General features: G+C 35.7%; 1 protein-coding gene across 1 annotated transcript in view; it reads left to right on the top strand.

Moving 5' to 3' along the window:
• Positions 1–13,753, top strand: part of KIAA0232 (KIAA0232 ortholog) — a 64,327-nt gene extending 50,574 nt beyond the window's left edge. The window contains exons 8-12 of the mRNA XM_015812528.1: positions 7,346–7,444; positions 7,676–7,750; positions 8,112–8,210; positions 10,100–10,197; positions 11,311–13,753. Coding sequence (XP_015668014.1) covers positions 7,346–7,444; positions 7,676–7,750; positions 8,112–8,210; positions 10,100–10,197; positions 11,311–11,490 — 551 coding nt within the window. The 3' untranslated portion in view covers positions 11,491–13,753. The remainder of the gene's footprint in view (positions 1–7,345; positions 7,445–7,675; positions 7,751–8,111; positions 8,211–10,099; positions 10,198–11,310) is intronic.
• The last annotated feature ends 281 nt before the right edge of the window (positions 13,754–14,034 follow it).

Genomic DNA, 14,034 nt, shown 5'->3' with positions numbered 1-14,034 from the left:
TGGAAGCTTCAACTCACTTCATTACTAATTAAAAGGTGCTACCAGGCTGGTTCTGAAGGAAGTTTAATTGGGTAGATAAGGTTCATCACCACCTTGAGCTTGATATTGTTCTGCCCTTTCTTCTCTTCTAGCTTTCCTCTTTTTTATGAATTTTTTATTCTGGCTTTCTTTTTTAATGTCACTCAGGATTTTACTTTTTGTATCGCCAAACTTGTTCTGATTCTGACTTTTAGGTAATTTCTGTACTTGTCTGAATGCTTAAATCAAAAGGTTTCTTTAGTTCTTCTATTTGTTGTAGATATTATCTGTGTGTTCAGAAATAGAAAGCACAAGGCACTGTTTAGATATGAATAAATCACTCATAGTTTGTCTGGGTTGCAACAGAGACTAATTTATTTATAATTACTGTAGCTGTATCTGTGTTCAGCTTGCTTTTTTAATAATTGACTATTGGACCTAAATTCAAATTATTCCAGATATTTACGAATGCTTTAAATGTCAGCAAAAGTTCATTTTCACTGTTTTTTACACTTTGTTCAATAGTTTTTCAGAAGTTATCCTGCCTTGTTTTCTAAATTTATTTTTATTTCCCATCTCTGTAGTTCCTCCTGTTAGTACTTTCTTATCAGATCCAGTGATAGCACATATTGTAAATATATCATTTAAATAGTAAGGTGATATAAACAGAAGATATTCCTAATAAAGATAGTGAGTTAGAACAGAGCTCAGTCTCTATCCTGCTACTCACCTCCTTTTTGTATGAATAAAAAGTACATAATATATTCTATGTAATATAATATGGGACTGTGCAAAGCAAAATTAAAAGGAACACAGCAAAATAAATTAAGGAGACTCTCTCCCTCTCGCTTCCATGCACACACACACACACACACACACACACACAGAGTTTTACCCTATAGTCTTGATGAGCAACTCTGTCACAAGTAACACGAGGAATTAAATTCATTGAGTGTTTGGGGTCATAAAATGTACCTTTCCTGTGTTGAAGGACTAAATCTCTTAGCAAATTCACCATTGTCCAACCATCATTGTAATAGTTCAAAACATAATGGATGTCAGAAAATATTAAATTTTATCTGAATGTCAAATTAATATATGTAATTACTTCTTCCTAAAATTTAACATCAGATGATCACAGAGACATTTTATGTCAAAGCATCTCCAATAGCATGAGGATTTATTCATGTATTCATATTTTCTATGCAAATGCAGTTGGATGTGTTAATTCCAAAACATCTCTTCCCATTGCATAAGGTGTCCAATATAAAATGTACTAATTTTTTTGATACTGAGGTTAAAACAATTTCTATTTGTTCAGATAAAATGAATACCTCAATTCCTTATTCGATTGCATCTTTAAAATTTGTATATTTTACTGATTTTATCTAACCAAGGATTGTAGGATCACTTTTAACAATTTAGGTAATTCTGAGGCTGAAAATGTCTCTAATCCACTGAGATTAAATATTATAAATACTGCCAGTGGATAGTGATGGACAAATAATATTGTTCTTTTAAGAAAGAAAATGATTAAAATGATAAAAATCATTGTCATCAATGAGAGAAAAAATTATTTGATCCCCTGCTGATTTTATACATTTGCCCCTGACAAAGAAATGACCAGTCTATAGTTGTAACAGCGAGAGATAAAAAAAATCCAGAAAAATGTATTTCAATAAGGTTAATTGATTTGCATTTTAATGAGTAAAATAAATATTTGACCCCTTCGCAAAACATGACAGTAGTTGTTGGCAATCACAGAGCTGAGACGTTTCTTGTAGTTGGCCACCAAGTTTGCACACATCTCAGGAGGGATTTTGTCCCACTCCTTTTTGCAGATCCTCTCCAAGTCATTAAGGTTTCGAAGCTGATGTTTGGCAGCTCAAACCTTCAGCTCCCTGCATAGATTTTCTATGGGATTAAGGTCTGGAGACTGGCTAGGCCATCCCAGGACTTTAATGTGTTTCTTCTTGAGCCACTCCTTTGTTGCCTTAGCCGTGTGTTTTGGGTCACTACCATGCCGAAATACCCATCCACGACCCATCTACAATGCCATGGCTGAGGGAAGGAGGTTCTCAACCAAGATTTGATGGTACATGGCCCTGTCCATCATCTCTCTGATGCGGCGAAGTTGTCCTGTCTCCTTAGCAGAAAAACACCCCCAAAGCATAATGTTTCCACCTCCATGTTTGCCAGTGGGGATGGTGTTCTTGGGGTCATAGGCAGCATTCCTCCTCCTCCAAACACAGAGAGTTGAGTTGATGCCAAAGAGCTCGATTTTGGTCTCATCTGACCACAACACTTTCACCCAGTTCTCCTCTGAATCATTCAGATGTTCATTGGCAAACTTCAGATGGGCCTGTACATGTGCTTTCTTGAGCAGGGGGACCTTGCAGGCACTGCAGGATTTCAGTCCTTCACGGCGTAGTGTATTACCAATTGTTTTCTTGGTGACTGTGGTCCCAGCTGCCTTGAGATCATTGACAAGATCCTCCCATGTAGTTCTAGGCTGATTCCTCACCGTTCTCATGATCATTCAAACTCCACGAGGTGAGATCTTGCATGGAGCCCCAGACCATGGGAGATTGACAGTTATTTTGTGTTTCTTCCATTTGCAAATTATCGCACCAATTGTTGTCACCTTCTCACCAAGCTGCTTGACGATAGTCTTGTAGCCCATTCCAGTCTTGTGTAGGTCTACAATCTTGTCCCTGACATCCTTGGACAGCTCTTTGGTCTTGGCCATGGTGAAGAGTTTGGAATATGATTAATTGATTGCTTCTTTGGACAAGTGTCTTTTATACAGATAATAAACAGAGATTAGGAGCACTCCCTTTAAGAGAGTGCTGCTAATCTCAGCTCGTTACCTGTATAAAAGATACCTGGGAGCCAGAAATCTTGCTAATTGTTAGGGAATCCAATACTTATTTTACTCATTAAAATGCAAATCAATTTATAACTATATTGAAATGCGTTTTTCTGGATTTTTTTGTTATTCTGTTTCTCACTGTTAAAATAAACCTACCATTACAATTATTGACTGATCATTTCTTTGTCAGTCAACAAATGTACAAAATCAGCAGGGGATTAAATAATTTTGTCTTCATTGTAAACTAAACATGTTAGGTTCCATCCAGATTTTCCTTATAACATCTCTCTCAATATTAAGGTCTGAATTATACCATAGCATTAATTTACATGAGAAAAAGAGATCAAGTATGATTTTTTTAAAAAGATATTGAAGTGTTCAGTTTGTTATGATAATGACATAAGATATATATCTGACATTTTTGAGTCAAAATAGTCAAAATAATGAAAGTTTCCACATTTGAATATTGCAAAGAAATAGGAAATGAAATTTATGCTAAAGTGAACGTATCCAAATTTTGGTACTAGGTCAAAAGTATATATAATACAGGTAGTCCTCGAGTTACGAATGGAATGGAGCCTGCCCATTTCATTCCTAACATGAAAATTCATGGGAGTGAATCTCATACCTTGAACAAGATCACTCCCTGCTCATTAAGATGCATGTGGCTTGTTAAGTGCACACAAGGTATCTCAGGGTGGGGAAGACCATGGAGGGCCTAGTGATGGAACTGGCCCCCAAGGCCTCCCCGACCCATTAAGATACCTCGTGCTTCCCCCTCCCTTCCTGCCGCACCGGACTCACTTACCTTGCAAAAATCCTCTCTGCTGCGGTTTCTTTCTCTTTGAGGGAGAGGAGAGTCAGCTTGGAAATGCTTTTCACGCCAACAATGGAAGCTTCTAGGTGCTATAATATCGTGTGAGGTCAAAATAGATCATGGCCCCCAGAAGCTTCCATTTGGGGGGCGGGACTGATTGCTTCATTTCCTTGCCTATGGGGCAAAGCATGGAATTGGAGTCGGCAGGGCGCAGGAACTAAGGAGTTGGGGGGGGGTAAGCAGGAGACAGGCATAGAGTTTGCGCCGAAAATGAAAGTTTCTGGGGACCATGATCTTGCAAGAGTTCAGGTACCCATTCTCTGCAAAAGAGCATGGGAGCCGGAACTTGCGCGATATTACAGGAGCTCGTTGTTCCCTGCCGTGGTGCTGCAACATTCATAAATTTGGGATTTTCTTGTAAAGACTAGGGGGTGCTTTTCGCGTAACTTCGAATGAGTGTTAAGTGAATGCTCATAACTCTGGGATTACCTGTAGTATAAGTCAAGATTCAGGAAACTAAAACTACAAAATATCAAATAACTTAGAATTACATTCATGCTGAAACTATGTATTCCAAGGATAGGGTTTAAGGACTTCCATAGACAAGAAAACCTCTATATATTTTATTCAACCTTTTCCATGTACTATATGCACAATTTGTGCATTATAGGAATTTGAGCAGACCTACCCCGCAGTAATATGGATAAGAGATGTTGGTGCACATCCTCGTCAAAGCAAAATTACAATTAGGTTGGGTCATATATAAAGACTATTATTCTCTCTTGAAAAAAATTAGGAAACCAAATATGTGTATAAAATTTAACTATACTGCGTCTAGAATTGTATCAGTTCTTTAGCCTGGTCCCAATATGAAATATATAACTGAATAGATACACCATTTTCTCCATTAGAGCTTTCTTCCAAGTGGATTGAAATGTATAAGCAGTCCACCAAGATGCATTATAGTTAACAATCCAGGCTCTGGTAAATACTGAAAACAGTATTTGGAACATGCTTAGGAGTGATTTCTGTACTTGTATTTGTAGTGCTTTTGAAAACAATTGGTGGCATTGCAATGTGATCCACCTATTTTTAAATACAGTGTCAAGATATAAATTTTTTTTATTCAAATGGTGGTTTTAATAGCCTCTATATGGACTTTGGATCTATTGGCAACTATTACTTTGGGGTTTTGACAGTTAATTACCAAATGTTGTTCAACACAATATTGGAAAGTAGATTAAAAAGATCTTCACTTTAGATTTGGGAGTTGCATAGAGTATTTGCCTATTTTATAAATCCTTTGAGAAATCCTCTTTTGGCTAAAGTAACATATACGTTTTACACATTTAATCAAAAGCTTTTTTTCATAATGTGGCAGAATTGCAGCTTTGTCTTTTTGTTCTTGTTCAAATCAATCAAATCTACCACTCACCAAATATTATGTGATCCATGTATAATAAAGCCCATTTCATCCTACTTGACAACTGAAAAAATTACTTGTTGAAATTTATTAGCCAAAACAAAATATCTAATTAATCAGTGAAGTAGGATTGCAGTTAACATAATGTATGATCTTTTCCAGGTTTTTATATAATTGTAATATTTGCTTCACTAACTGAAGATAAAACACCATTTTTGTATGGTTTATAGAATTTAGGAGCAAGTATATCAATAAATGTTTTATGCCATTCCACAGGAAATCCATCCAGACCTGGTAGGATCTTGGCAAACCGCTTGAAGTGAAAATAAAAAAAGAGATGAAAAAGATGGGGATGATAAGATATATAGTTCTCCTGAAGATATACATGTTCCATTTTTAAAATGTTACTTGGACTTATATAGTAAACTGAAAACTTATCTGATGAAGATACAGAGGTTCTTTTTTTAGCTAAACTCGACTGTCTGCAATTAGAATTTGAAAGCATGCATAGACCCTGGGACCACCAGTGGCGTGTGGTGCCTCTGCATGCACACAGATGAGGAGACAGCCTTCCAAGCAGTTGAGCAAGCCTTGCCTGGAAGAGGTGCTTTCTGCTAACGCACCTTCCGAACCACCTATTTAAAATGCTTTGCACAGCCCAAATATGTTATTTCTTTTCAAACAGGTATACCAACAAAACTACTACTCTATACTTAATTGTGAAATGATGGTTTATTCGTGTGTCATGAGGAGTTACTAGATACCTTTTGTCTGTACTATGATCTTTATTGCCTTTTCTTTTTCCCATCATCTGATGGCCGCCTTCTCCTTCTCATAGCTGTTGCTCCAAGTTCTCTGCTTTGCACCTGCTTTCATTATAAGAACATAATTTGTTAACCTTTATGTGCATTCTAACAAAACAAAAATTACTCTCTAATTACACCTATTTCAATTTTGTTTTGATCTTAAGTTTTTATTAATGTAAATTTATAAACTTTCTATCTTGTGTGGTTGTGAACATTTAACCTGTTGGAGAATGTGGCTGTAGGAACAAAGAAAAATGCAACTTTAAAAGGTGCTTGAAAAGATTTTTTTAAGGTGCAGTATGTTTCAGTTCAGCCAAGTCACTTTTCTCACCTGGGATTGAATTAATTATTAAGAGAATCTTGAGATACACCTCATGAGTATGCTGATGTCTTCTTTGTGAGCTATAATGAGAAAGTCTCATTACAGTAGGAAAAGATAACAGTGAGCATGGGGCAGAATGTTTGGAAGGAATGTGAGAATGTAGGCAAGTTCCGGTAATTCATGAGTTTTTATTGGAATCTAACCACATTCTCTGACATCCACCACAGAATAATCAGAATTTTGAGAAACAGTTAATGTTTGGAATTAAGACATGTGTTGAGACTATGTTACTTTCATGGTAGGACAGTAAGCATTTTCTGTTCTCTGTAAATTAATTAGTGTAATATATCTCAGTGCTAATAGAAATAAGGCTAGCTATAGGGATTAATCAAATGCTTGCATTCCTTTTTTTTAATGAAAGAAGATTACTAGCGATAGAGAAACCTATCATGGTTTTATTCATTTTCATTTTCTCAGTTGTTTACCTTTAGTGTATTTTTGCATAGTTTTGAACTTGTAAAATAAAAGTTGATCTAGAATTTCTTAGATATTTTATGGCCTTTTTCTAGAGTGTATCTTCTTGCAATTTTCCCTAATATATAACAATTTTTGAGATATAAAGATTACATTGCACAATTCTAAAAAGCATTGGACTTAGAAATTTTTTTGTTCAGGATAGATTTGAAAGTGCAGTTTCTATAAATACTTGGAGGACAGAATTTGTCACTCTAACCAATAGAAAAGGATGACAGAATAGTGTTTCATCTGCATCACAGTGCCACCATCTGGAATTGAAATGGTAAAAGGGGAGAAATAGGACAATTGGATTTTTTTCTCTCTGTACATTGTTCCTTCCCCTTATGCTAATGTAGTATTACACCTATGAAAAATTAGCTTAAAATATGGCATAAATGTATGATTACATTTTCTGTTTGGAGACAACAGTGTTCTATAAATATCTATATCATGTGTTCATTAAGTTATGGCTTTGGCAATTTTTATCAAAGGAGGAGTTTGTGTAAATCACAAATAGCCAAGGCTAACAGTAAATACAAGAATAGCAGATGAATAATTTTTGTATTCTTAGACCCCTTACAGGTACTCTGCTTCTGGACTCCAGGCATGCATGTGCACCAGGAACCCCATTGCTGTAACTGGGGATTAAAAGACAAGGCACCTCACATAGGTAATCAAATGGGGAGCTATACACTAGGGAAGAGTATACACTAGGGAAGAGTGTACGTGAAACTCCCTTTCTAAGCGCTTTCAAAATAAGCAATGTATTCATAGACTATTTTGCCCCATTACTTCTGAAAACTTCAGAAACTCCGTATTAACTAAATAACAACCCGCTACTTTTTAGAACATAACAGTGACACTGTATTTGCCAAACTTTGTGACATATTCTTTCTTTCAGAATCAGAAATGGTTGATGTTGGAACAGAACAGCTGTTGGACAAAGAGTTCCGGTGCGATTCCCTACATTTGACGAGTAAGTATTCCATCCAGAGCAGACATGTCAAACTCGCGACGTCATGTGACGTCGCGCAACGTATCGGAGATTTTTTGCCATTGCCGGCAATGGGGTGGGCGTGGCTCCGGTATGATGAAACCGGCCCACGGGCCCGCAGTTTGACACCCCTGATCCAGAGTAACAATACCTCTCATACCCGGCATACTCCCAAACCACAAGAATGCATACTTGCTGGGATAATGGGAGAAGATGTGGACTGGAAGCCTCTTAAGTGAGGGCTCTTTTTCTTACATCTTACTGTTCATTGACTAAGTTACAGAGAAGTGTTTTATATATATCAGACCTTGTACAGTATCTGCCCTTTTTTCTTTTTCCACAGGTAACCAGGCAGACATTCAACATGCACAGAAGAAAGGATATTCTTCTCACAGCTTGTCATGTAGACAACAAGGAAAATCTACAGCTTCAGCAGCTGCCAGTGAGAAGACAACTGTTTCTATATGGGGTGGTCACCATTTTGTTTCAAGAGGGTTTTTGTCTGTTTAAAAGCTGTAAGATACAGTACATGGGGCAGTAGGGGCACCTGTTCATGGCATATGAATGTAGTGTTAGGGAAAACTGCATCAATATGCTCCTTTTTTGTGCAACTTTCAGAAGGACAATTATCCTTTTGAACAAGTAGGAGCCATTTTTACCCTGTAATGATATCTAAACTTTCTCCACAATTGAAACTCTCAATAAATGTGGTGATTTTTTCACTTGCTTTACAACTGTTAACAACTGTTATTCATCATAGATGACCAGAGCCAAGTGAATTAAGTTTCTCAGAGCTTTGTTGTTGGAGTCAAAGAGATGATCTCAACAATCTCATGTGTTTATTCCCCTTTCTTCAGTTACTGCTAAGACAATAAAACAGAATTAATGCAGTAACATGAAAAAAGAACATAAGCTGCTATGAACTGAATGTGGAAGATAAACATGACAATTTGTGACCTAGGCAGGAATGAGTTAGGCAAAATGGTCAGGAATCAATGTCTGTTTAAGTGGCTGTATTAAGTTGGATGACAGGGCAGGAGAGGGGATGTAGGCTGTTACCAGCTTATCATGTCAAGACAGCACTATGTCCTCTTATATATCCTGAGTGTGCTGTTCTTCCAGATTCCCTGGAATGGTCAGTATCAATCCAACAGGTTGATGGGACTATCCAAGGAGTTAATGTTATTTGTAGTATTATTTATTAAAGTAGTATTTATTAAATTATTTTCATATAATGAATGTTGGGAGAGATGATGAACAATCTGAAATTTCATGAGGGTAATGAACAGACAGATCTGGGGACCTCAGACTTAGGACACAGCTATTAAGGAAGGTCTTCTCTGTTGGGCTGTGGTGCTGGGATTTCTTGAGTTTCTTCACACAGGTGGAAAGGGAATATCTGTTGTGCTAACTCTACAGGTCAATTATTTCATAATGAATTGCTTTTTTGTCTTAATCCTGTGGCTACAGAATTAAGATACATCCAAAGTATTTATTGTCTACATTCCAATAATTGTCTTTGCATTGTAGCTTCCATACTTGCTCTTTATTCAGACATGAAATTAAAGCTGTATTTCCTATTAACCACTGCATTGATCTTTGCTATGGAACAATTTCAGGGTGTGTTAACCAAGTCTCTTTCAAGAGGAAGGTCATAAAGATACCAGTATAATGTACACACAGCCTACTGGGCTGCACATTTTAAATTCAGTTCAAAAAGTTTCTTTGGACCATATGGAATTTAAATGACTTTATAGAATAAGCGCAGTTTGAAGTAAACACACTTGCTTTATTGAGTCACTGCACATGTTGCATTTCTGTTTCTCTGTTCGAAAACAACTTTTTCAGAATCAGAATCAAAAATATTAGACACGCCAATTGTTTAAATTATGTAGCATAATCTCCCCAACATAGGGCCTTCTGTTAGCAGTATGAAGGTAATCTGAATTTATAATAAAACATCTGAGGGTGTTACACCAGTGAAGGTTGCCTTAGTTTCAGAAGACTAAAAATACTTGTTGGAGAGCAAAGTGAATAGTAAATAGGAAGAAATTAAAAGCAGTGTCATAGGAGAATCTTGGGGCTGACTTACCAAAGAATCTCTTGATCTACTTAATTCCCCCCCCCCAAAATAATATGTATAAAAGTTTAATTGTCTAAAATAAATTAACCTGACTTCTGAAACTGTTTTTTTCACCAGCTGGAGCTTCCCTTTGGTTATCAAATATTATAACTAGAGGTTTTTTGCTTAGATCTTGTGAATTTAATTTTTAAAATCTTTTTTTCTCTCCCTCATCATTGCTTTGATACTTTGAAACCAAACTTTCAAAGAATGCTGTACAAATATCAAGAGGGAGAACAGTGATGAAGAATTCACAGATATGAAAGAATTACTACACAGTGAAGAGCATCTTCAAGATTTTAATATGGTAAGTTGAAAAAACATACCAGGTAAGGTAGATTCATCTAAAATATGTAAATGTCTGCTAAAGAACAGAAGACATGTTATGATTCTTTGTTAAGTTTGTAAGAAAATTAAGTCTGAATTTGGGTACAGTTTTTAATTTTAAATCTTCTGATAGAGATACATAGATAGTCCCTGTTTAGCAACCACAGTTGGGACCAGTGACTCAGTCATTAACCGAAAGGTTACTAAGTGAAATCGTGACTATGCTTAAATCTTATTTCAGCTTTCCTTTGCTTTGCAGACCTACAAAGATTGTAAATGCAAAGATTGGTCACAAAGTACTTTTTTATCTCTATCATAACACAAATGGTTGCTAAATGAGGCAGCTGCTAAACAAGGATTATCTCTATTTTAAAGGCATACAATCAAATAACTCATGAATTTACAATTCATCCATGTGACAAAACCAAACGAAAAGCCCAGACTAAAGGGCCAGATTTTTTTTATAGTTCTTTTCATCATAGCCCTTTAGAGGAGACAAAGGTGCTTTAATGGAAAACAAACTAAGATAGAAGGCCTCACTGCGTATATTTCAGGATTGATAGTGATAAAACCTGAAAGCAGGTTTAACAATAGGTTAGACCAGGGGTCTTCAAACTTGGCCCTTTTATGACTTGTGGACTTCAACTCCCAGAATTCTTCAGCCAGGCACGCTGGCTGAGGAATTCTGGAAATTGAAGTCCACAAGTCATAAAAGGGCCAAGTTTGAAGACCCCTGGGTTAGACCCATCCTTGCTCCTCTGAATAAGAAGGCCTTTTCCCAGAGTGGATGAGCTGAATTCTAACAGATGATTGAGGTATTTCTCTCCCTTTCTGACAGAATAATTCACCACATTGTCCCAGAGGCTTCCTTAGAAATTCAAACTGGCACTAAGGGCTGCAGGGAAAAGAGCCGTTATGAATGCCATCTTCCTCCCTTTTCTCTAGTGCCAGCAGAAGTCTGCTTACTATAAATTTGAATCCATTTTTTGTAATTGCAATATGAAAATGTGAATGATTTTGATTTTTAAGATTTTTAATCATTTCTCCTTTTACAAAATTATAATGTATAATGTTTTTAAATGTAATCCTATAGATTTCTTCCATGCATGAAGCAAGGTGTGCAGATCCTAGAGATTCTGAAATAAAATCAAATGGCTTTAGAAAGAAGTTATACTCCAGTGACAGTGACAGTTCTGAAGGTGCAGCATCAGAAGGTGGAAATGGATGGACAGATCCTTGTGAAGAAGAGCTTTTTTCTCGAACTCACTTATAAAGTTATAGAATAAAAGGATGGCTTGAAGAATAACATGAGGTGGCAAACTCTTCCAGAAGGCTCGTAACTCAGCAACAAATTGAGTTCTTCCTTCATATAATGGATTCAGAAGTGTATTTATCTTTCTCTTCTTGGTATTTTATTTTTAATAGTGGGTAATGGCCCCGCTAGAAGCTTTTTCCCCCCTTTTCTCCAAACTATTAGCTCCTTGGCTATTTGGACCTAGAGTAGATTGTGTTGTCAAATTAAGAATGGATGTGCATGTGATTGTCTTAATAGTATCACTGCTCTTTTGCATCCTAGTTGCAGTTATTTTTATTTTCAACTGCAGCTGTATCAGTATTACTATCCTACTAGCATTGCAGTGTCTACAACTATTCAGAGATTTTATCTTTTAGCACATTTAGGCTTTTAAGATTTGGGAGATAAATACTTAACACTGTAATCTATCAGTGCCTTTCTGAATGTGAGAGGAAAGCATGTATGGCTTGTCCTGTCTTTTAAGATCTTACAACTTGGGATTAGAAATACTAGGGCTGTGCTTTAGAGACTTTCAGAAACTGTACTTTCAATTCTAGAATCTCTTCTCCTAACATGCATAGAAACAGAGTTGGAACAATTGTTTGTTACTAACTGAGAAAGCTGCGCATTTTTGCAGGGATGAGGAGGAAGAAAAATGATCATTCCCCCTTTCCCCCTCTTGTTTTCAGGGCTTAGTATTTCTTCTTTTTCAGGACTCAGTGTTGAAAAGTAGATGATTCAACAAGTGACACTACAGCCTGAACCAAGCACACTTACTTCATACTTGTATGTGTACTTAGGATTGCATTGTCGGGAAATTATGGAACAGTGAACTTTGTAAAGAGCTTCATATAGTTGGCCTGAACAACAAAAGAAATCTTAAGAGTCAATGTTTAATATTTTTTATGCAGAGAATTAGTATATCATTCAAATCCAATGGCTCCTGCAGTTAGCTACTATTATAGCTGTAATTTAGTAAAATTTGTAGCTAACTTCGTGTCCTGAGAGAATGTTAGAAGTAAGTTGTGTGTTGTGGGAGAGAATGGGAACATGATTTACATGTGTGATTGCAGTAGTGATTGTTGCTTTATGTGACCTGTTCTTAACATTTATTTTAACATAGTCAATGCATTGTCAAAATGTAACTGTGCAAGACTATCAACTCCCTGTGCTAATAATGTATTATGCAAATCATGTCAGGAGGAGCAATATTGGTTTATACCATTTCATAGTTTTAAAAAACTATACAATAGCAGCATGTTTAAGACATCAGAAAGAACAGAAAGCTTACTGTTGACTTGAAAATGCTAAGCCATTAATTTTAATAGGCAAGAAACTCTTTAACAATTATAGTTATTTCATATGGTAAGCTGAACTGGCTTTAAATTTTTATTCGTTCTAGTGAGCTTAATTGAATTGAATGAAGTTTTTTGCCTTTTTTTAATTGATAGTACAGGATTTAAGATCTAGGGTACGGGTTGTATATCATCCTTTCAGTTGAAACTTCCAACTCCATTGGCTTGGTTTGTACCTTCCAGGGAAATGTCATTAATAACATTAATAATGGCTTTTAAGCTACTTTATTTTAGCATCCATACTACAAATCTTTACAGTGTTTTTTTTCTTATTTGAAATTTTGGATATGTGTTTAAATATTTACTTTCTTCTGGAGCTTCCTTTAAAATGTTATGTAGGCACATGCACTAAGGATATTATTGTCAGTATGAAAGCAAAGAACAAAACTGATAAATCTTAGTGATTAATGTAAAGAATTATTGTTAGAAATATGAAAAGCCAAATGGGAATATTTGGGGAGGGAAGAACCCACACTTCAAAAATTCAGCTTATTTGGACTTTTATCTCAGTGAAAGGATGGCTCATTTTATTATGATTCAATATTCTAACACCTTTGAAAATGTGTATGTGTGGGCAATAACAAATAATATTTATTTGTTTCATAACTGAATGGGTAAAATTCTGAAGCTTTTCAGTGAGAAAGTGGATGTGTGAATTCGTGTTTCTGTTTTCTGCAAGGATAATTTAAAAGTGGAAATGCTGAAATGCACTGTGGTATGAAGCACATTGCATATCCATAGCACTGAAGTATCAGTTTTTCATTCCTGGGCTGAACTTGTTTCTACCTTTTCGCTTCAAGTGGTGTATCGTTCTGATTTCACATACATCAGAGTAACTGAATTTGTTTTTTTGTGGAGTTACTTAACACCAAATAAAAAAAATAAAAGAATAATTAAATTGTGTTTTCTTTGTTCAATATGCAAAATTTCTTTTTAAATAGCACTATGCAAATAGAGAACTTTGTACAGTACAGCAAACCTCAAGTTTATGGACCACTTTTTAGTTGCCTTCAAATTAAGTGGATAAATGTTTATTTTTGGTTTCTCAACACTTCCCTAATTTTTAATTTATTTTAATTGCTTTTAAAATAATAATAAAAAATTTGAACAAAACACAAAGATAATTATAATAGAACTATGCACATTATGTAAATTATATAAGTAATAT

The sequence above is a fragment of the Protobothrops mucrosquamatus genome, unplaced genomic scaffold (genome assembly GCF_001527695.2).
Source record: "Protobothrops mucrosquamatus isolate PMUCROS unplaced genomic scaffold, P.Mucros_1.0 scaffold94, whole genome shotgun sequence".
In the NCBI taxonomy this organism is placed as follows: domain Eukaryota; kingdom Metazoa; phylum Chordata; class Lepidosauria; order Squamata; family Viperidae; genus Protobothrops; species Protobothrops mucrosquamatus.
Note: the sequence above shows the minus strand (reverse complement) of the source record. Positions and strands in the feature narration are given on the sequence as shown.